At 47.8% G+C, this 22,335-nt stretch overlaps 1 protein-coding gene across 1 annotated transcript in view; it reads left to right on the top strand.

The window, feature by feature from the left end:
* Positions 1 to 1,787: 1,787 nt before the first annotated feature.
* The window catches only part of ACAP3 (ArfGAP with coiled-coil, ankyrin repeat and PH domains 3), a 118,733-nt gene continuing 98,185 nt past the window's right edge, over positions 1,788 to 22,335 (top strand). Inside the window, exon 1 of the mRNA XM_077837201.1 lies at positions 1,788 to 1,915. Coding sequence (XP_077693327.1) covers positions 1,788 to 1,915 — 128 coding nt within the window. The remainder of the gene's footprint in view (positions 1,916 to 22,335) is intronic.

The raw sequence follows: 22,335 nt of genomic DNA, 5'->3' as shown, positions 1-22,335 counted from the left end.
ACATTTTGATTGAGATGAATCCACATTTTCAGCTGGAAAAACCTTCTGTTGGAAAACTTCTGACCAGCTCAATATGTTGGCTAAATATGGGTCCCCTTGGATGTCTTTCTAAACTAGCTGCTCTAGCTTAGCCAGAAGATATGGGCTTGATCTAGGAATCAGCTGGTGAAGTTCTGTGACAAGGAGGTCAGACTAGATGATCATCATAGTCCCCTCTGGCCCCAACACCTATGAATTTATGAAGTCACTCAGTTTTGCCACCAATTTCAATGGTTGCATCTGTGTTGATTTTCTCTTTAAGACCTTCCAGTGTTTCGTTAGCAGTGATATAACCCCCCGGTGATGGGAGCATTCATGTAGCCTGGCCAAGGGCACTTTAAGAATCATGGGCCAGATTTTCTAAAGAGCAGCGCAGCCTGCTGAGTGCTGAGCGGTTTTGAAAATCTAGCCATGTGCATCCCAACAGGAGCTGCCAATTGCTAAGCATGGTTGAAAATCTAACCTTTAGGTAGGTGCCTAAACTGGGAACTGAGCTCATGTTAAAATCTGCCCCTTTGTCTTCTAAACATGCTCAGAGCAGGTCTAGATGACATGGGGGTTCAGCTGCAGGTGAGCGCTTGTGACTTTGTGACCGCCAATGAAGCCAGGCTGGCAACAGTACAAAGCAAAACACTTGCCCAGCCATGGCCAGCAAGGCCAGGACTGGGCTCAGGGCAAGGGACTCTCACACAGCAGGGAGAAGTGGGGAAGCCCAGCTGAGCAGAACACAGCTCGAGTATTGTGTCTCACAACTGAATTCCTGTGGTGGGGGTCACAAGAGGGAATATTGTCTGGGGGTCTCTCAAGCACTTCAGTGTTCCACACACAATTATGAGCTAAAAATTCACAGTCAAGGCTGGGGACGAGTAGCAATCGGTGCAAGTACATATTGTCCATAGAATGGGCCAGTGTAGTTGCCTCTCCCAGACTTAATGGGAACAAGAAATGAAGTGTGTTTGTTTGTGATGGTTATGGGGACGGGGTGATATTTATCACTGTAATTACACCTGTGGTTGGCATTCTGGCAGGCTACCGCTGGAAGATTTATCATCGGCCTAGCCTTGAAACTAGGCGTGGGCTGTTGCCGCCACAGTCTCTCTTTCTAATTCTTCCAGCACTGCCGAAAACGCCAGCTGCCAGGCGAGCTTCTGTACCAGGCTGGGGGTGTAACAAAAGGCTGCAGTTTTGAAAGAAAACGGGGTGAGGGGGGGGATATCAAATTAAAGGCGCCATCTTGCACACGGTGAACTAAATGGCAAAACTCCCATGACAAGGAAAAGGTGCGGGATGAATGCCTAAGGGCCAGATCTTAAATTGGCACAGCTTCATTAAAGTCAATGCTGATTTACATCAGCTGAGGATCTGGCCCTCAGAGGGGGAAAGAAGGAATTGCTCGCAGTGGTGGGCGCGCAGCTGCCCCTTGCTCTGATAATGCAGCTCACTCCTCATGCCCTGTCCTCCCCCGCTATTCTAGAGCTGGGGTCCCTCCACAGGGGTGACAACTCCCCCTACCTCTGACCGGCCGCCCCGTTCTGTTCCAGAACTGGGGCCCCCTCTACAGCTTTGCCAACGCACCCCACTCCTGACCTGCAGTTCCTCTTGCTGCTCCAGATCTGGCTTTTCCCGTACAGGTTTTAATGAGCAGAATCTGCTGGTCATGCCAGACTGTGTGTGTGACAGAAGAAGGGGGAGTTGGGAGGAAAAGAACATTTGCTGTGCAGCAACATCCATAATAGACTAAACAAAATATGATATACATCTGCAGTCCAGCTAACCCAGCTTCCCAGGATAGAAGGCAAGTGGAATTTAGTGCTGTCTGCCTAATGCAGCACGGTGACATTTTTTTCCAAGATGACAAGTTTTCTGACAATCTCTGGTGAGTCTTTAGCACAGAAACTGCCTGAAACTTAGCATACAGGCCAGCAGTGTTACATAATAGAGTAGAGGGCTGGGAATTGTTTGGTAAAGAGGGGTCTGTTCTCCACCAACAGAGCTGTTTATTTCCTGTTATGTCCGTAAAAATTACACCCTGTCGCGGAGAGAAGAAGAGATTCCACAGTGTGTATTTTTGTGCCAAGATATTTGTTACCAAAAATGGGGGCCCAAAATTTAAAGGGACACCGTCAGGGTAAAAAAACATTGTTAAAAGAATGCCCTTCCTTCTGTTAGCACTGAAACTGTGAAAACAGAGAGAGATTTTAGAAATCTGATTTGCTTTTTACCCTTTACTTTTTGCATTTCACTCAGGTTAGTGAATCAAGACCGGGCAGTTTCAATTTCACATCTTGCTCCGCCCTCAGTGTGGCTTCATTATTGGATGCTTAATGCTCTATTTTTCAATTCATCACTTGGCTATCCCCACCACATATGTGGGATACTGTAAATAAACCCCCTTTTCCGTGCTTAACTTTGACAAGTCTGCTGTGGGACTACTAACTGACTACTGAATCTAGGCTGGTCAGTTTCACATCTTGGGCCAAATTCATCCTTAGTGTAACTCCACTGAGGTTGATGGGAGTCACTCCTGCAGGAGTTGCTGACTCTAAGATCTTATTGCCAGTCTCGGGATATTGGGTGGTTTTTTTTAAAGTCCCAACTCCCACAGGTAGGAGATTACTTGAGAATCTCCACTTTCATTTTAAAAAAAAAAAAGTAAATTTCATGCCCTGGTGGTTTCAGAGAAAAACTTAAACCCAAAAGGCTCAAAACCCAGAAGGGAAATTAAAAAAAAAAATCCAAATTTATTATTTTTAAATATCTCGTGAGTTTTAAACTAATCTCATGGGGTTTTTTTTGTTTTTTGGGGGCGGGCGGGGTGATCTGGTTCCCAATTTCTGAATGTTTGGGATTGGCATTGCTGCTCCAAGGGCAAATACAGAGCTCTTGTCTCTAGTCAGTTTCACATTCAACTTCTCAGGTGTTGGCGCAATGTAGTTGCATTTGGGTTTCTAAAATTTCTGGGGACTGTTTATCTCCTTCCCCTCCCACCAGCCAACCAACAAACACGCCTTCCTTCCCATATTTGTACTGACATTTAAAAACAAAAATAATCGTGAGAATATTTCTATTAATAGTAACGTAGCAAAGCTGCAGTTTGACCTACTGCCACTGCTGAGGAATCAGCATTTTCCCCACATTGTCTAGGTCTGGTCTGAGATGCTCAACTCTGATTAACAGGCTTGCTCGGTGTCTGACTTTTATGTTGGGTTAGCAAACACACATCTTGAACGTTGTGCACCAAATTGCTCTTTAATTCTAACCAGGGCACATGGAGCCAGCTTGTGGAAAGCTTTCAGTGCTTTACTGCCTTGCTTCCGTCTTAGCCAGGTGTGCTTTGGCCTGCTGATCTCGGAGAATCTGGATGACTTGGCACCCAGGGGTGCACGCCTAGCAGCACCTGCCAGTAACTCCCTGCTCTGCTTCTCTTCAGACATGTCGCTGGATCTCATTCTTGCTACAGATGGTTTCACATGGAAATTTTTTTGCTGTGGCCCCTTAGCAATCCGTCTTTACTCAGCAAAATATGTAATTATGTGCTTAAGGTTAGGTGTGTGCTTAAACCTGCTGACTTCAATGTGACCGAGGCATATTCTTAAAGCTATGTATGTGCTTAAGTGCTTTGCTGAATACAGATGGGCTTAAGCAAGTAATTAAACGCTTTGCTGAATCGGGGCCTCTTTCCTTTCCCGTCCTTTATGAAAGGGCATAAAAGCCACCCGAGTGGCATCTTTTCTAGGCCTTTCACTTAACCTACCTTTGTTAGTTTTCTCATTGAGCAGCTCTTGTATCAAAAGAGAAAGCAGGGAACTCGGAGTTAGGAGTTCTGGGTCTTTTTTTCGTGTCTGTCGCTGACCCACTACATGAACATGTGCAAACTGCTTAAGTTCTCTGCCTCAGTTTCCCCAGCTGTAGCTTGGGGACAATAAAGCTTTCCCTACTTAATGGGAGGCCATGTGGTGTAAGGCCTAATTAATGTCTGTGTTGTGCTTTGCCCTTTGCTCTTTCATTCGAGGACCTCATACATATCACGGCATTACCTTAAGGATTCCAGCCAAGTGGTGTTTTAAAAATATATTATTTTTGCGGCTAATCCAGGCTGCAGTGCTCAAGCAAAACAAACCAAGTGCCAGCTTGCTGGGTGTCCCATGCACACACACAGATGCTATGGCGGGAACCAGCATGCACTAGGGTTAGACAGAGTACATGTAAGACATGCAGCAAGCTGGGGCTGCAGCAGTGACTCATGAAAAATCTTTCTCTCTCTCTCCATACATATCCAGCTTTCTATCTTTGGGCTTATAATCACCAGGATATCTGTCGGGGGCTGGAATCTTTAAGGTAAGATCTAGTAAATGGGATGACCGTAGAAAAGTGAGTTAGTTTCCAGACCTAACAAGTGTGAGAGCAACCCAGTTTTGCATCCCTAGAGAGTAGCTAGCGTATTTCATCCGAGCATCTCAAAGAGCTTTGCAATCATTCAGGAAGCCTTCACAGCCCCACTGTGGGCTGGATAAGCATTGTGATCCCTGTTTCACAGAAAGGACAAAACAGGCAGGAGAATATAAGTGAGCTGGCCATATTCACCCAACAAATCCAGGGATCCTGACTCCCAAGCCCTCTGCTATAACCAGAAGCCACACGTGGAAGTTTGGGGTTAGGGTTTTAAAGCTGTGTGCACATATCTGTAAGTGACAGTCATGCCATGCACTGTTTGAGCCCTTCTTTAAAGACTTGCGTGGTGCTTGGTCCTTGTGCTGACCTCCTGCACAGGGGTGACCTTCATCCTGATGTGCATACACTGGTGTGTAGCTAATTTATACATTGGAAAGCCCCAATGTACATGACCATATAGGCGCTTAACTAGACTTGTGAATATACCGTACCCAACCATTAGCCCCAAGTGAGTCAGTAAATACTGAAAGGGCCCCGGCTGCATTCCTCACCAGCTGTAAGTACTGTATGGGACAGTTTCCCAAAATCCTCGCCTCTGCTCTTCGCCCATTTGGACCCCCCTCTGCTCTTTGTCTAGAGCTATGACTTCCAGCACAGCCAGCCAGTCGGAACCCAAAAAGCATCTCTTGCATTTCATTTGGCTACTCGGCCCTCTAGTGAGGTGAGATCCGTGACCAAAGGGGCTACAGCAGCTGCTTGTCTCTGAAGAGCAGGAAGCATTGAGGTGGTGGCAGGCCTCAGGGACACAGAGCCAAGTCCAGAGCTAATGCAAGCAGGTGCAACTCTGCTGAGGAAAATAAACCCACCACCCTAGGTCAGATCCAGGCCTGCTGAACATCAGCACAAGTCCACTGAGGCCACTATCGCGGCAATCATTTAGCCCATGGCCCAGAGAGGAATTGGCCCAGAGAGGAATGAATTTGGCCCATAGAGACATTTTCAGATCTTAAAGTGTTATATTTTTTTTAAAAAGTTTTACTTAAAAAAACCCCACCCTCGTTTTAATTTGGGCGTTAACGTTTCTCTGTTAACCCCTTTTCCGCTGCCTTCCGTCCACTCAACTTTGGCATTTGACAGTGATGAAGCTGGCTCTTAGGGAAGCACCTAACATGCTTTCTCCCCCAGGCACCAGGCCCACAGAGGAGAAGCCAGTCAGAGGAGCTGGGCTAAGGCAGAAGGAGCATCTAGAAAGGTTCTGCCTCCAGCAGATCTGTCACCACCATTAAGGCCATTTGCCCAGGGGTGACCATCGGTGCCCTGGGCATTTCCATCGTCATAGTCCTTAGCCAGGTCCATTTCATGCCAGGTCTTAAAGGCCGATATTTTCTCTCTTTCTACCAGTCAGCCTCTGATGGGGCACATAAGTCTCCACATAAAGGTGAATGAGCTATGAAGGCCCAGTTAGCTCAAATTCAGACATGGGGAGCAGGAAGCAGGCTGCCATGGTGGGGCTTAAAAAAAAGAGCCCTTGTCAATTGGAGAGGAGCGGGCACAGAGAGCAGATGTGGAGCTCTGTGTGGGTGACAAGGTGAGGCAGGGGAAGGCTCAGACCAGGGAGCAGGAAAGACCGGTGCCTAGCAGACCCAAAGGGAAGAGTTTACGTTTATGTGGCTTCGGACTGATTTGGGACTTCGAGTGACCTGACTGGAACGTAGCTGGAGAGGCTAGCCCTAGGGACCGAGCGGGAAGGTGGGCAGAGCAGTGGAAAAGCAGCTGGGAAACAGTCTGAGCGCAATGTCTCAGTGCCGTACATGTCTGTATGGGCCTTCCAGACACAACTTGCTCTTGGGCTTGTCTCCTCACTCGGGTTTGTGTTTCACCTCACGCCCCTGGCTCCGTTGACCCAGGAGACGTGGTAACTGACACAACGTGCAGCCCACCTCAGCACTCAGGGACTGTCACACATTCAACACTGCCTCAGTTGGTCATGGCTTAGATGACACCATGGTAAGCAAAACAGTCTCCATCTAGGCGGACTATTCAACACTGCGTCGCTTGCCACGACTCCTCAAGGTCAGGCTCTGTCCTAATATGATTGCCCAGTGCCACCGAGCCCTTTGAGCGCTGTCTATTTGCCTTTATTGTCAGAAGTGCTCAGTGGTTTATTTCACAGAGGTGACGGTTACCATCTTGGCAAACTTACCTGGAATGGAACTGGGGACCCCCAGAGGTAAACGCATGAGCTGCTTTAGCTACAGAACCAGGCTCTGCAGGCAGGGGATGGACTGTAACAGACCCAGATCCCGTGTGGATCGGGGATACACAGCACACACTGAGCAGTGGGTTACACTGCCCCAGATGCAGGGCCATGTTACATGGGTATAGCACTTTCTACAGTAACAGATAAAAGGGTGTGTGGGTGGGTGGAAAGGGAGGGAATACACAGTGGTGCAGCCTGACATAATAAGGCTTTTATTGGCATGAGTCTGGAATGGCCAGATTATTCAGTTGTGTTGAGCTTATGCAGGTCGTGCCCAAGAAGTGGGCGATCTGGTCAGAAATCGATTAGTGGGCAGAGTGAAGCTTAGGTGGCCAGTTAGCAACTGGTTCTGCAATTCATCACACGGCATTCACTGCTGCGTAAGTGGGATATCATGAATAAATCCTGTCCCCTTGCCGAGTCTGCTGTAGAGCTCTGCTCTTGTCAGTGAAAGGAGTTCTGACCTCAGTCAGTTAAACTAAACCGTGGTAAAACTCCGAGGAGTTCATTCTTGAAAGGCTTCTCATTCCTTCCTGGTCTGGAGGGAGCCACTTTCATCCCTAAACCCTTTCCATTCCAGCCCCCTGACCCTTGCTCTAGTGATGCACATGGGCAGTACTGCTGCCAGGATGGGAAGCTTTGGTGAGTCTGTACATAGTCAACCCCCATGGGGTTATTTTTTTTTAGGATGTGCTTTTGTTGAAACATCAATTTGTAATTTACTACCGTCCCTTGGACTCTAGTGTTTCCAGTTCCGAGGATGGCCGTTGAGGTCACTGCAGATAGCATTCCCTCCCTGCTTGCAAAGGCTGCCCTGGGCTGTCTCGCTCGGGGTCAGCGAGGTTAAGGGCCCACAATTAATTTGCTAGGACGCTTCTTTCCAAGTGAGGAGCATGATGGATCCCAGAGCGCATGCTGCCTGCACGGAGGCAGTGTAAGGAGTGGGGTGAGCAGATGCTAACCAGGGAGAGGGAAAGTGCAGGGTCTTTCAAATCTGTGCAGTCCCGTGCATTTCACAGGAGGCGGAGAGGGTACCTTTCTGATTTGCAGGTGTTGGAAGCATGCTGGCTTCCAAGTCATGTTGGTGGCGGCAATCCTGTACAGTCTTGATTGATTTACCACTCAGCCGCTTGTAAAGACAGGATAGTGATGCAGTTTTCTGCAGACCTCTCTTCCAATGAATGGATTTAGCAAGGTTCATCGCCTCTGTCTAATGTCTGGAATCACTTCCTCCTTCTCCTTGTTTGAATTTGCTGGGTTTCCTCTTTGTCTACCTGGGTCCCGGGTATCTCCACTCCTGTGTGTCTGGTCCGTCCAAGGCCAGCGAGACAAGGTGCTGAGAATCCCTCCTAATCCATTCAGGAAAATCATCATCAGGTAAACCACAGCCTCTTTTGGGTAGCAAATCACATGACTCAGTTAGTACCATGTGGTCGGAAAGCTTATTATCCACGATCTGGAGAGAGTAACATGTCAGCGATGGGTATGTGTTGTAGGTGGGGCTGGTCCTGCTTTGAGCAGAGGGTGGGACTAGATGACCTCCTGAGGTCCCTTCCAACCCTCATCTTCTATGATTCTATGTGCACCAAGCTGCAGATTCTTTTCTCTGGCAGACATTGTTTGCCTGAACATAAGAACGGCCACATTGGGTCAGACCAGTGGTCCATCTAGCCCAGTATCCTGGCTTCTGACAGTGGCCAATGCCAGGTGCTTCAAAGCAAACAAACAGAAAAAGGAAATTATTGCGTAATCCATAGCCTGTCCTCCAGTCCCAGCATCTGGCAGTCAGAGGCTTAGGGACACCCAGAGCAGGGGGTTGCATCCCTGCCCATCTTGGCTAATAGCCAGCGATGGACCCATCCTCCATGCACTTATCTAATTCTTTTTTAACCCAGTTATACTTTAAATATTCTTACCAATTCTGTTCTGCTTTTGCTGTGAGGATCAGATACTGATCTAACGAGTGTTCAACTGTGATCAAATATTACTCCTAACCTACTTGCCAATATTGTCTGAGCCTTTGCCTTTCTAATGTTTCCTCGAGGAACCACCAGCCCAGAATAAATGGAACAATTGTTCATGTGTTCAGCCCTGAAAGCTGCCCTGGCACCTTGGTCCAGCTGGGTTTCTTTGGAACTTGATTCAGCCCTGAATATAGCAAGTCCTGGACCTCCATCCAGTTAAAGTTTCAATCCCTCTTATTTTATCCAAGCCGGTGGATTCATCCCCACTCAGTGTTCGAAAAGGCAGGAGGCTAGTAATCCTGCTATATCAGTTAAATATAGTCCACCTCCACATGCTGTTGTGTTTGAGCCTGATCCTTGGTATGGTTTATTTGTGTGTAGGCCATTCAGAGCAGGGTTATGACTCTGTGTATCTTGGCTGTGAGAGGAGCCCATAATTAGCTCTCCACTGGTCTGTTGTGTCTGCTGTTTGGTGCCTTTGTAACCGGAGTGTGAGGAATTGACAGGCCCCTGCAGTGTCATGCGTTTAGCAGCAGCTGGTAGGAAATGTTCTAATCCTTATTTAATAAAGGGGAGGGAAATGGGTAAAAAAACCCATGGCTTCAGGCTCATTTGGGATGATAATCAGGCGCCCCGTGTGGACCTAGGAGTTTGAATGGGAGGGGCGGTACCAGTTATAAAGAGGATGGTGGTAAGATACCCACCACCTTACACACATACCAACATATATGTGACAAGACCGGGGAAGCAAGTCTTATGCTTCAAGGCATCAGCTGATCATCATAGGGACCAGGAAGGAACCTCCCTTACCCCATGGACAGCCAGCCTTACACCATTGACCATTATGAGAGTTTTACCTTCACTTAAAGGTCAGGTCATGCCAGCACCCCAAGACTGGACTTTGCCACCTGATATGGGGAAGCCCATGTTTGTATGTATTGCAGTCAACTGCCCAGTGGTCACAGCTCCGGTCACTGTGTGTCAGGGTTTTTTTCTGTTCACAGCTAACAAAGATTCTGCTTTAGCTCAAACGTCAGGGACCCGAGCTTGAGAAGCTACAGCATCTTAGTCGTCTGGCTGTCGCTGGGAAGTTCTGAGCAGCCACGGCATGGAACAGCTGTTTGGCTGTGATTCCATGCACTTAAGAACTAGAGGGTAAAAGATTTATATTGGCCTGTTTCACGCACGACTGCTTGAAAGCCATGTCCGTGTTTGGAGCTGGGGCTTTGATGCTCAGGAAAACGGTTGATTCGTCACCAGAGTTTGTCAGTTGTCATCGTAACAAATAATAACAACTGTCTTTCAATAGCCCCTTTGGTCTGAGGCTCTCGAAACACTGTAGATGTTAAGCCTCACAACACAGCCCTGCGAAGCAGGTGTTATTTCCCCCATTTTACAGATGGAGAAACTGATGCAGGGAGGGGTTAAATGAGTTACCCAGGATCACAGTGCGAGCCAGATGACCAAATGCAGCAGTCCTGTCTCCCAGGCTCCTGCTCTAAACCACCAGACAATGCTCTCTCCAGCATCTTCAGACACCCGCTCCTGGAATAAAGTTAACAAGGCACAGTCACTGCAGCTGAAAGGAGATGCTTCTTTGGGGCTGTAAGATCAGCAGTCATTTACGTTGCCAAAGCGTTGGATAAACATTTACATTTCCTGCATGTGTGTATGCTGCAGTCGGCAGTGGCTGGAGAAATACCCCATCCCTTTGCACTAGCATTTGGCTGGGAGCAATCAGAGAGGGGCAGGGGAAAGGTGAATTCCCAACAATTCCTGAGGTTCCCTCACTGAGGTCTCACAGAAGTCCTAAATACATTGGCATGGGCTGGTGGCAGCAGCTTTGTGTTGTTGGGAGACAGGAAGGGGTGTGTGTGGAAGCGAGGTGGCGGGAGGGATGAGAGGGGAAGTTTGGAGGGATCTGTGTCTGATCTCCCTGCAGCGGACAGATGGTCTTCGGAGAGGATCCAAGGAGGAAATCTAGATCAGACAGGCAAAAGCTCAGGGCGAGCTGTCCGGCTGTCTGGCAGGGTTCAGAGTGTGCTGCTGTATCAGGGCATTTGAGGAGATAAGTGTCTTGCGCAGGGGGAGCGAAATCCCAAGGCCTAACTAAGCACTGCTGGGCTGAGATGCTCCCCAGGGGCACTGCTCCCAATTTGAAGGATCAGGGGACATTTCCATTGGAACGATCCCCGCATTAACTCTCCAGCTACCACTAACTTGCATGCAGAAATGCTCCCTCCATCCTTTGCGTTGAGGAGCCATCCATTCCCGAAGCCTTCTTGAGGCTAGCATGAAATATGATAACGGGTGACATTTGCCCTCTGTCTTGGATCAAGATCCTGGCACACCCCAGATGCATCTCCCCAGATTGTCTCGTGCAGTGTCTGTCTGTAGCCATCAGCCGTGGGCAAATGCTTAGCGACAAGAAGACACAGCGGTGGCATTACAAGCAACAAGGTGGAAGCACAAGTGACTTGAATCATCTGAGAAGGGCAGTAATCTCCCTGGAACACATGGGTCCTCATTCTCCTCTCGTTTACCCCATGTGATCTGACCTCACTGGCAGTGTATTGCCACTGATTTCCAAGATTTACACCTGGGTGAAACCAGAACAACGACTTCCCGGGTGGGATTTTCCAAGAGTTGTTTGACTCTGCTGCCACTGAACGCAATGGGAGTTTTACCATTGAGTTCAATGGGAGAAGAGTTAGGCCAATCCCGCATAGTTGGGCAAATTCCACCCCACCGCCTTATTGCTGCTATGAAGTGGAATTTACCAATGGGGACACTGGAGTTATTTAACCACTTCCCCAGGTCAGGTCAATCTGGGACTGAGCTACTGGCTGATGCCAATTCAGAGACCCCTGGAGCTGGTCGAAAATTTTCTACATATTTCAACAACAAAATTTTTAAAAATTTCTGCACACACACAAAAATGTGTGGGTTGGTGGGTGAAAGTGTGATATAGTGCAGAGTTTTCATGACATTGTTTTCTTATTTGTCTGTCAACTGCTAAGATGGCTGAAATGTTTTAAAATTTGAAATGTTGATGAAAAAAACGGGAGCAGGAGTTCATGAAAACTGCACGATTTCTCCCCCACCCCTTGTTTTCTGATCAGCTTTAGTGGCCAGAGTGGAGTGAATTTGATGGGTCTTTGTCCAGTTCCCAATGGACAACTGACCTTAACCATTACCCTCGTTCACTGGTTTTCCACCTTTTTTCATTTGCGGACCCCTAAAAAATTTCAAATGGACGTGTGGATCCGTTTGGAAATTCAACCTGTGGTCTGTGGACTCCAAACATAGAAGTCTTAGACTGAAAACTGATTGAACAGCATTCAGTTACAAATGTTGTATGTGCTCGGCCTGGCATTCGCAGCCTGAGAAAAGACCCTAAACTGTGGGCTTCTATGGCAACGACTACACTTCCAGGTTTTGACCTGTAAGTGGGGCTATTCACATACTTTTGATTGATCAGAAAACTGGAATGCCTCTTCTGGGATCTGAAACTTTATTTTCATAGTCACCTTTCGCGGACCCGTTAGACATAGTCTGTGGTCCCCCAGGGGTCCACGGACCACAGGTTGAAAACCACTGCCCTAGTTGGTACTAAATAGCCTTCTTAGTAATGTAATTACAGACACCAACGGTCTGATTCTCCTTTCACCTAGGCTAGTTTTACTCTGGTTTAACTCCCCTGGTGGCATTGGAGTTTGTCCTGATTTACCGTGATGTGAGAGGAGAAGCAGACCCCAAGGGCCATGGAAACTTACTTAAATCACTGGAGTTGGTTTCCCTATTGAGAAGTGAGGAGGCAGAGGGGCAGAATTTGCATGGATGAGACCAATGCTGTCCCTGTGCTGTGAGTCAGCTGGGGATATCAGACTCCCGGGCAGTCTAGCTGGTTCCTTTCAGCAGCACTAAATCCATGCAACCAATTATTATTAATAATAGTAATTAATTAATCATCCCCCTCCCCCGCCTCTGGAATGTGTAGAGTTTCCATTTACCCAGGCTGCCCTTTGTGCATTGTTCCCAAGTTATTTAAAGAGCTGTGTCTTTAAGAAGGCATGAATGGAGGTGCAGAAAGGCGGCGGTAGAGGTTGGCAGGAGAGCCTTGTCTTGATTATAAATGGTTTATTATACCACAGAGCTTAAAAGCCATCAGCTCTTGCTGACGGTTAAGGAAGCAGCTCAATGGGGCTGTGGCTGGCCCAGGTCCAGGCAGTTCAGAAAGGAGAGCTAATAGGAAGAAGGCAAACGAGGCGCAGATGGCAACAGACTTCATTGACCCTGACCCTCAGCTGGGGAGCAGGGAAAGCCTCAGGTGCATCTTAATCCCAAATTAACACTCTGCCTCCAGGCCTCCCATCTCTGCTGTGTGTAATTAGGAAATGTGAGTGCTTGGTGTCCATGTCTGGCTCCGGGGTGACGGTTTAAGGATGGATAGAAGAGATCATCCTGGTCTGAATAGATGTAGCGTATTAGACTCCCTGTGGGGCCTGCCGCTGAGGGTGGGATCCTGCAGCCCATTTCTCCTGTCCCGGGTTCTGTTGACACACTGCAGGACCCTCCAGTTCTGGGTTAAATCCTCAGACAGGAGTGGATGTCATGTCTAGCAAGTAGAGCTGGGGGCTGGGGCTCAGGACTCTTGGGTTTTACTCGTGGCTCTGTTGTGTGATGTTGGATGAGTCATTTTCCCTTTCTGTGCCTCAGTATCACCATGTGTGAAACAGGGCTGACAACACTGCTTCCTGCCTAGCAGCGCGTGGCGTCATTACCATTTGCAAAGGACTTTCAGGTTTCAGAGTAGAGCCGCACCTCTGGCCAAAGGTGTTAGCGTAATTGTAAAGTATTATTACCGGCAGCAGCTAATAGGGGAAACCCTTTCCCCAGCTCCCTGCTAGATCTGGAAAGGGGAAACCCTGCAGCTCCATTACATCATTAACCCATGCGTCACTAAACCACAATGGACCAGATGTGTCAGGGGGATACCGGGGTGGCATTGTGCTTGCAGAGCCTGGAGGATTCAGCCCCAGGCTAGGAGTAAAGATCTCAGAGTGAGTGACAGCTCTGCTGCCTGGGATTTCGATGGCCACAATACTCGCGTGTAACATAGCGCAGACAGACAGACAGATGCTGGTGTGGGTTCCTCTCCTTCCCCCTGTATGAGAACTGCAAACTCACTGCAGCAGTGGCCTCGAGAAGCAATCTAACCTAGACCTTCCTTGCCCCCGAAAGTAGGATGTTCCGATGGTATTTTATTACGCTGGCTGTAATTTCATTACCCGGGGAGCTCTCTCATCTCCAAACGCCACCCCGTGGCTTCCGCTAATCTTCCTCAAGGCCCCTTATCGCCTCCTGCCTCCCGAGCATCATGCCCCTGGCCCCATGCCATTTCCACTAGGAAATGCAAAAATCCACACAAATCAAGTCCTAGCTTTGAACTGGAAGCTTCAGCAATTACTGGATCTGTTCGCCATGGAGACTGTCACCATGGAGCTGTTGCCGTAGTGGTGTCTGCTCATAGTGAGAGAGAGAGAGAGAGAGAGACGCAAAATAATGTTTTTAAAAAAGAGGTTTAAAAAACCCCATGTTGGGTTTTTTTTTTATCAGCCAGGTGTTAGTGAGGTCAGCAATTGCTCCATCACAGCTTTCCCCAGCCTCTACTTTCCATTTTCCTAATGATCCTTATTTAAAAATCTGTTTAAATGTTGGCGTTTCACGGTAATGCAAACAAAGGGGAATTACGGCACCGGTGACGGTGTCTCCCACCCCAGGCCAATGAACTCAGCACCCTCGTTTCTTGCAGAACTGTCCAACGGGATTTCTCGTGACCCCGGAAGGTCAGCGCCTTCGTTTCACACCTCCTCTAACAGCACAGCGCCCCCTAGCAGCATGCGGGGACAGCAGAAAGCTTTCCTTTGAGGAACCTGTGTGCTGTTTTTTCAACACAGAAAGTCTCTGCTCCTTTGGATGGGAGCTTGGCAGCTGCTAGTAATCAGGCTGTTGGTGTTTCAGGGGGAGGGAACTGAGTGAGAAGCAGCCATGTCTGTGCCAAACTTCCTCCCCTGGTTTGATCTAGGGAAGAGAGGAGCTAATTCCACCTGGCTGGCTCTCTGAAGGCAGGGATCAGTTCCAGTCTATTTCCAATAAACCACAGTCAGATTTCATAAATAATAATCGTCCTCATCACGCTTTGCCCACCTAAGCTCTCAGAGCACAAGACCAGCATTACTTAATCACTCCTCCCAGCACCACTGGGAGGTTGAGAGGGGTTTGTTTCCCACTGTTAAAAATGAGAACGAGACACAGAGATGTGTGGTAAGTGGCTCCCCCAGGGTCGCACAGCAAGTCTGTGACAGAGGCAAGAAGACAATCTGGGAGCACTGGCTCTGAGTCCTGTACTCTAGACCAGTGGTTCTCAACCTTTCCAGATAACTGTACCCCTTTTAGGAGTCTGATTTGTCTTGCATACCCCAAGTTTCACCTCGCTTAAAAACTTGGGCTTTCGCTTTAGCCACATGCAGATTTCTGCCCTGGGCCCCAGCGACTTTAATGCTGGCCCTGGTGACCCCATTAAAACAAACTTGCCCACAGTTTGAGAACTGCATATAGACCAGTATAACAAAGTCATTTTCTGTATGAAACTGTAATTTGTAGTGACTTTGCTAGTACTTTTTATGTAGCCTGTTGTAAAACTGGGCAAATATCTAGCTGAGTTGATGTCCCACCCGGAAAACTTGTGTACCCCCAGGGGTACACATACCCCTGGTTGAGAACCACCTAGACAACTTTTGCTTCTTACTGATCTAAGCTTAAAATGAAATTTAAAGGGACGCTTACTCCCTCTTCTCCCCCATGGCTTGTCATAGAGCTCTCAGGTGGGCAGAAAGGCTTCACAAACGTATAGGTCAGGTGTCTTTGGAATCTCTGTTGTGATCAAAAAGGGGAATGTAGCCCGCACTATGCAGAGATGTGAATCTCATGGGTGGTTAAATAACCTTTGCTGAAGCCCGAGCAGCTACTGGATTGCTTCCAACCATATCAGAAGTATCAGTCAGCCTCTTTTCCTGGCCACAAAAAATATTCTTGTGTGTATTGTCATGGCCATGGCTAATTCTCCTGCTCGCCTGGCTCTCCTTTTGCCTGGTGGTATTAGCGCAATGGGGTGCACGCTGTGACTGATGTGGTGCAGAAAGAAGTGGGTTTTCCAGGAATTACAAAGCAGTTCCTCTGCCACTCAGCATGCTGATCACATACAGCATGAGGTGCAAAATCACAGCTCCAGATGCTAGGAGCATGGACCTATTATTTCATGTGCAGTTTGTCAAGAGCTGAGATACTCAAGACCCCAACAAGTCTATCTGAGTCCAGGCCCAACAAGCAACTGGGAACAGCTGGATTGCAGGAGGGGCCCCATTCAGAGTCTCCAGGGAAACCAGTTGTCATCAGTGCAAGCTGGGGAAATTTGACACGCAACCATGCAAACTGATGGTGAGGAACATCCTGGCAATATGGTCCAGGGGTTAGTGCACAAGACCGGGAGTCAGGAGGCGTGAATCGATGTCGGGTGGAATTGGAATTGGCGCCAGTGAAAAATCAGGCCCTAGGGAATTGCTCTCACTCCTACTGAAGTTAATGGAAGTCATTATGTTGAGTTTAATGGGAGCTAGATTCAGCTCTAAGGCCCAGATCCTCAGTGGAAGTTCAGCACCTACATACCTTGGAGGATCTGGGCCTATGTGCCTCCTACTGGCATCCATGAGCAGGAGCAGTCCCTGAGTATACAGCGTTGGCCATCCAAAAGAGAAACACCTGAAATTAACGGCCGCTTTTGGAAGCATGAGACTCAGAGGAAGATTTTCAGATGAAGGAGGTGCACAATTGCACAGGGCACGTGAACAACTATTGAGATAGTGGTTGCAAATAAAATAGCTTTGCATGGAAACGTGCCTTAATTAGCCATTTGCTTGGGCAGTCGCACAGGTTTCATGCATTTGTGTATCTAGCTAGTGTGTGAAAATCTGGCCCTTCGTCTCTCGGTACCTTGGTTTCTCCGTCTGTAAAATGAGGAATAATGATCAAAGAGACATCCCAGCGGGACGCAAGGTTTAACTGAGCATTGCTTGTGAAATGCTTTGACAACCTCAGATGAAAATGATTGTTATTAAAGCAACATAATTGTGTATAGTATTTCATGCCATTTCAAATCTCTTGCTCTTGAAGTTCTTGTAGGCTCAGAGGTAACCAAGCATTTTTTAAACATGGTTTTACTTCTTATTATAGACAATTCAATGTCAGATTTCCTTCATTCTTCACTTCATGCAATATGTGGGGTATGTGTGTCTAAGACACGCAGTTAACAGGGGAACGTCAGTCCAAACTATGATCATTATTCCACCATGAACTAAAAAGGTGCTGACATGGCACTCTAGGAAATGTATGTTGATCCCTTCACGTCTAAGCTGTTTAATAATATTGTAATACTTAATGCTACGGCTTATTCATCTAATACTGATTATATCATACAACCTTGCTTTCCTGTAGTGCTTGTTACCTGAGGAGCTCCAAGAACTTTACAAACATGAATCATTTAGTTAATTAACTTATTAGTTAAGTCTCACACTGCTCCCGTGAAGTGGATGTCTGTCATTTTAACAATGGGGAAGCTAAGGCTCAGAGATGATTGTTGGTGATTGCCATTGTTATGACAGCTTCTTTAGTCCTGGTTTGCTTGCATCTCCCTACATTTTGAAGCCTGCCACTTCAGCCTGCACACTCAGACAAGTTGCAGGCAAATTGTGACTAATGCTAATCGCTGCATTTAGCTAAATGAGGTCCAGTTGGGTCATGATGCCTTCTGATACATAATGAAAGAACTTGGATGTTGTTTCACATCACCACTGTATAATCCTTTTATCATCCTCCATTTGTATTGTCCCACTGCTTCAATCCAATCTGAGCTCCAATGTGCTGGACATTGTACTAACTAACATGTGGAAAAACACAGTACTTGCCTTAAAGAGTTTCCAGTCTAACACAAAACACAAGTGAGGTAGGATTAGCCCCATGTTCTTTGAAAAGGTTTAATTCCACTATCTGAAGATAAGGAACACAGATTAAGAGCCAACCCCATTCAATTATATTTCCAAACAGCAGCTCTAATTCCCGCACCAACAAAATACTAGTCAGCCAGTGGTTTTGGTTTCCTTTTCCCTCACCAGGAATGGCTGACAGGGGTTGGTTCTGGAGACTTTGGCCTGATGATGCTAGGAGTGGAAGTAGCACTAGTATCTGCTTTATGGACCTCTTGCTATGGGGAAGGACCAAACTCTGCTACTCAGAAAATTCCTTTTGATTTCAGAACCATTTGGTTATGGTGGGCATAAAAAGTTTGCCTTTTCCTATTAAAGAAAGGATCTATGATGTATGGAGGGTCCACAAAAGGGTTAATGAGTTTGCGTTTGGTGCGACCTGATGGTGACTCACCTTTGGGTTTACTAACCAGTCCCATGAGTGTGTGCTTGGGTGAGGTCACCTCTGGAATTTAGTGTCAAGACTGCAGCAATTTTCAGATCTTTTGTGGCCCATATTTTGTTTTCAGTTTTGTTTTGCCTCTTTTCACCGCCCCCCCCCCCCCGCCCAACCCCGGAAATGTCATGTTTTTAAGTGATTTGGTCATGAAGATCCGCAGAACTGCACGATTTTGCATGTTACAGCCAAGGCGACGGTTTAGATCCAAAAAATGGATTATTTGGCTTGAAGGGGCATTTTGAATTTCATTAGGGATGTTTTACCCACCTTGCTTTGGTCTCCTTGGTAGAGAGTTTGTGTGGGTGGAATCTGCGAAGCCAGCTCTGCATCGGAGCTCTTCAACTTAGATCATCCCTTGGGTATTCCTCCAAAATTCATTCTCTTAATCAAAACAAGTAGTTATTGTTCTCATTTGCCTCTGCACCCTGAAATATAATTGATACAAACACAGCAGAAGATTAGAAATCCCAGCAATCCAAGGGTAGCAGCCGAGTCAAGTAACATTGGCCCATCCTTGAGGTGCTGCAGGACAAATGACAAGCTGTGGTGTTTATTTCTGAGACTCAGTAATTATAATGGAGCTGGGATGCTAGTTTAGAGAAACTGCGGTGGCCTTTCAGAAGTTGCTGCCTCGTCAGTCAATGGCCAGAGTCCAAGGGCTGCAGAGCGAGTGAGAGAGTGAGCAATGCTTAGCCTAGGCTGGGATCCCACTCAGTCAGCTGCCCCAGGATGGTGCTTAAAACACATCCCGGGGCACGCTGACTACCATATCCCTCAGGTAATCACTGCTAACTTTTCGTCTCTAAGGTGCCACAAGTACTCCTTTTCTTTTTGCGAATACAGACTAACACGGCTGCTGCTCTGAAACCTGCATTACTCACGTGGTTACCCTACCAGTGTGCTCCCATCCATGCCGGGCAACGGTTTGGCTCTTTTACTGCTCTTACCGGTGCAATCAGGCCAGCTGCAGTAAGGGCTGGAGGATGAAGCCAACATCCCCAGTGGGTTTCAAGGATAGCTCTAGTAGGTACAGCACAAGCCAGACATAGCATCGCACAACTCTACCAATGCATCTCAGCGCTGACTCACAGCACCCCCTGCCACCCAAATCCTACCTCCACCCGCTTTGCCCGTGCAGCCCTAATCCTTCCATGTGACACCACTTGAAAATCCAGTCTCAGGCTCACCTACGTCACTCTGCTGATTGACCTCAGTGTGGCCCTATAGCACCTCCTGCTGCTCTAGTCTTGGGTTTAGCTGCTGAAGTCCCTTAACACTGACCTGGTGCAGCCTGTCAGTCCTGGCAAACTTTTCTAGTTTCTTATTCTTTCGCGCCATGGAGAAGTGTCTACTCAGCACCTTGCTAAAAGCACCTAACTGCAGTGAAACCAAGTCCTCAGAGAGGAAAAGGCCAGTGCATTCACTCCATCCCCCAGATCTACATGGTTTAATGTTATCCCTCTTCCACCTGGGATTTTAAAATGTTTGTGGGGACCACAACTTCCTCAGAGGCGGGGGATGCTTCTCCTTGGCTTCCCCTAGGCCTCAGCCTGAAGCAAAATCCAGATTCCGAATAGCCTCCGAGTTGGGGACAGTTCTAGTGTTGCTGAATGAAGCCGCATCTCTTCTCTCTATTCAGGAGGGCTGCATTTCGCACTGCGCAAGCTGCCGCTGAAAGTTTAGGTCACAGGCTGTTTTCTCTTCTCTCATGATGGAAATAGCCTGAGGCCTGGAAGAGCACAGCATTGGGAAGCAAGCAGGGCGCCCCGCCAGGGGATGACTGAAGAGTTCTTAGCCGCCGGATAATTAGGACCTTGCTTTTTGGGTATCAGTGACACAATTCACCTCCTCCTATCCCGGTCACTTGTCTTTCTAGTTAAGTCCCTCCGACCACGTGAATGTGCAGGATGCTGTACATTCTTTTTGACACACGCCAGCTGCCACTGATGTCTGAGGACACCTGGCTGTGCTCAGAAGTATGGCACGCTCCATCGGCATGGCACGTACATAGGTGCACCGCAGATCATAGGAATGGCACGTGCTGCCTTTCTGTCTCGCTTCCTAACCGCTCAGGGCCAGATTCTCATCTCAGCCGTGCTGCAGGGACACCGTTCATCTCAGTGGAGTTATCCCAGGCTCCCGGTACATTTGTATAACTGAGATCAGAATCTCACTTACCATCTATAACGTGCCGGATTCTCTGCTCTTGTCACTCTATTGAGATCAACAGAGAGGGTCAACTCAGCAGAGAATTTGCCCCACGGCCTTTATTACTCATGAGGAGGGGGCCAAACAAATGTTCAGTCAAAACCTATTGTTTCCCCTCAAGAAATGGGCACAGCAGGCTGTGACACTGCTGTGAGGATGATAAAGCTATTCCAAGGGGAGAAGGCTGAAGGGCTGCTTGGAAGATCCTAGTTTCTAGTATGTGGTTAAAATCCTTCAAGTTGATGGCTGCAGTTTAACAGCTGCTGCTGTTTCTTTGCTGCAGAGATAAACCCCTTCTTTCAGCTGGTTATTCTATCCATCTCTCACAGATGAGAGGAAACGGCACGGAAAAATTGAATCCGTATGGGCAATAAGGGGATGATGCATGAAGGCATGTGACTTCCAAGTCCGGAGAATAAAAATAGCAGAAAAATCTGCCGGAGAGCCGCCCTTTAATTATTTCTGTTTCTTGAACAGGCTTTTGCCGTTGGCATAGACTGGCAGGCTGGCATTCCTATTGGGCTTCCATATGCACTGCCAGAAAGAGCTTGGCACCACATTGTTAAAGGAAGAAATAAGCCTCTTTTTTGGAAGCTGTTTCAAAGGCCTGGGTGACGGATCAATTATGGTCAGACCCCCGTGGCACCCTGTGGGGAGTGAAGAATCTGGGCTGGGATTGTGAGTCACCAGGACTTTGTTTTCAGCCCACTCATCTTGGGGGGGAAGGGAGTCTTGATTCCCATCCTGATGTTAGAGCTGCTTCTGGGGGCCTGCTCACGTTAGCCGTTAGGAGAACAAGCTTTGGAAAAGTACAGCCCAGCGCTTACCTCTAAGTCTGCTTGATGTCGTTGCTGTGCTGTGGTTGCCATGGCTCAGGAGACTGAAATCTCCATGACAATGCATTGGTACCGTGACAACCAGGCAAACTGATGTAACAGTATTCGATTTGGGTTAAAGAGCAGCCCACACGAAGGCAGAAAGTAGAGCCCGGTGAAATGTGGTACTTAGGCGCGCTCACCCGTCCTCCATTCTAATATAACCTACCCATTCCCTTTCATAGCACGTGGGACTGTCTTAATTCATTTCCCAAGGCATTCGTATGGGAAGTGTTTGTGCTTGTGAAAAAGTCTGTGGATAGTGAAAGGAGCAGATACAATAAGCCTACGGGTGCCAGTCTCTGACCAGGAAGAGTGGCTAGCCGATGCCATTTGTCTGAAACCACCGTCCTGGCTGAGATGAGGATTGGGGCCCATTGAAGAAGTCGTGTGGGGAAACTGGCACCACTACTGTCCGCTATGAATTATCCGTTTTGTGGCTAAACAGAGAACTTCATTCTCCAGCAGCACTAAATTTACTCTTGCCTGTAACCCATCCATCCAACGCGTCCTTTAAAACTCAGCAGATCACCGCAGCAGCGCTGTTCGAGCTAGCCGTCTGGGGCATGCAGGAGTGGTTTGTATCTGGTCTTCTCTGGCTAGCAGGACCCTAGCCCAGATCTATCAATAGCAGCACACCCGCAGTGATGTTGCAGAAAGCCCAGCGTCATTGTGGATGCGGTCAGAATTCCAAAGAGGCACCAACATGGTAATTGACAAGTTTAGTTAAAATAAAAAGGTGGGCTGGATTCAAATCTTCTTTAGTGACTTTCCAAATTGGACCCAGCTCACTTTCCTCTTCCAACACAGCCTGGGCAAGTCAGGCAGAGCAGAGCTGTATTTGCGGGAAGCAAAGGCCGATATTACAGCACTGTTTTGAGATCTTATTCTGACAAAATTAAATAGATTTACTATTCTTGGGCCCTTTGCTGGCATCAAAGAAAATTACACTTGCCTGTAAACCGGAGGCAGCCAACTCTCTTGCTTTGCTTGGGGGCAAATGGCCTTCAAGGGAGATTGCTCCATCTGCAGAACTAAGTCAAGCCTCAGGAGACCC

This window comes from Eretmochelys imbricata, chromosome 18, assembly GCF_965152235.1.
Source record: "Eretmochelys imbricata isolate rEreImb1 chromosome 18, rEreImb1.hap1, whole genome shotgun sequence".
Lineage (NCBI taxonomy): Eukaryota > Metazoa > Chordata > Testudines > Cheloniidae > Eretmochelys > Eretmochelys imbricata.
Note: the sequence above shows the minus strand (reverse complement) of the source record. Positions and strands in the feature narration are given on the sequence as shown.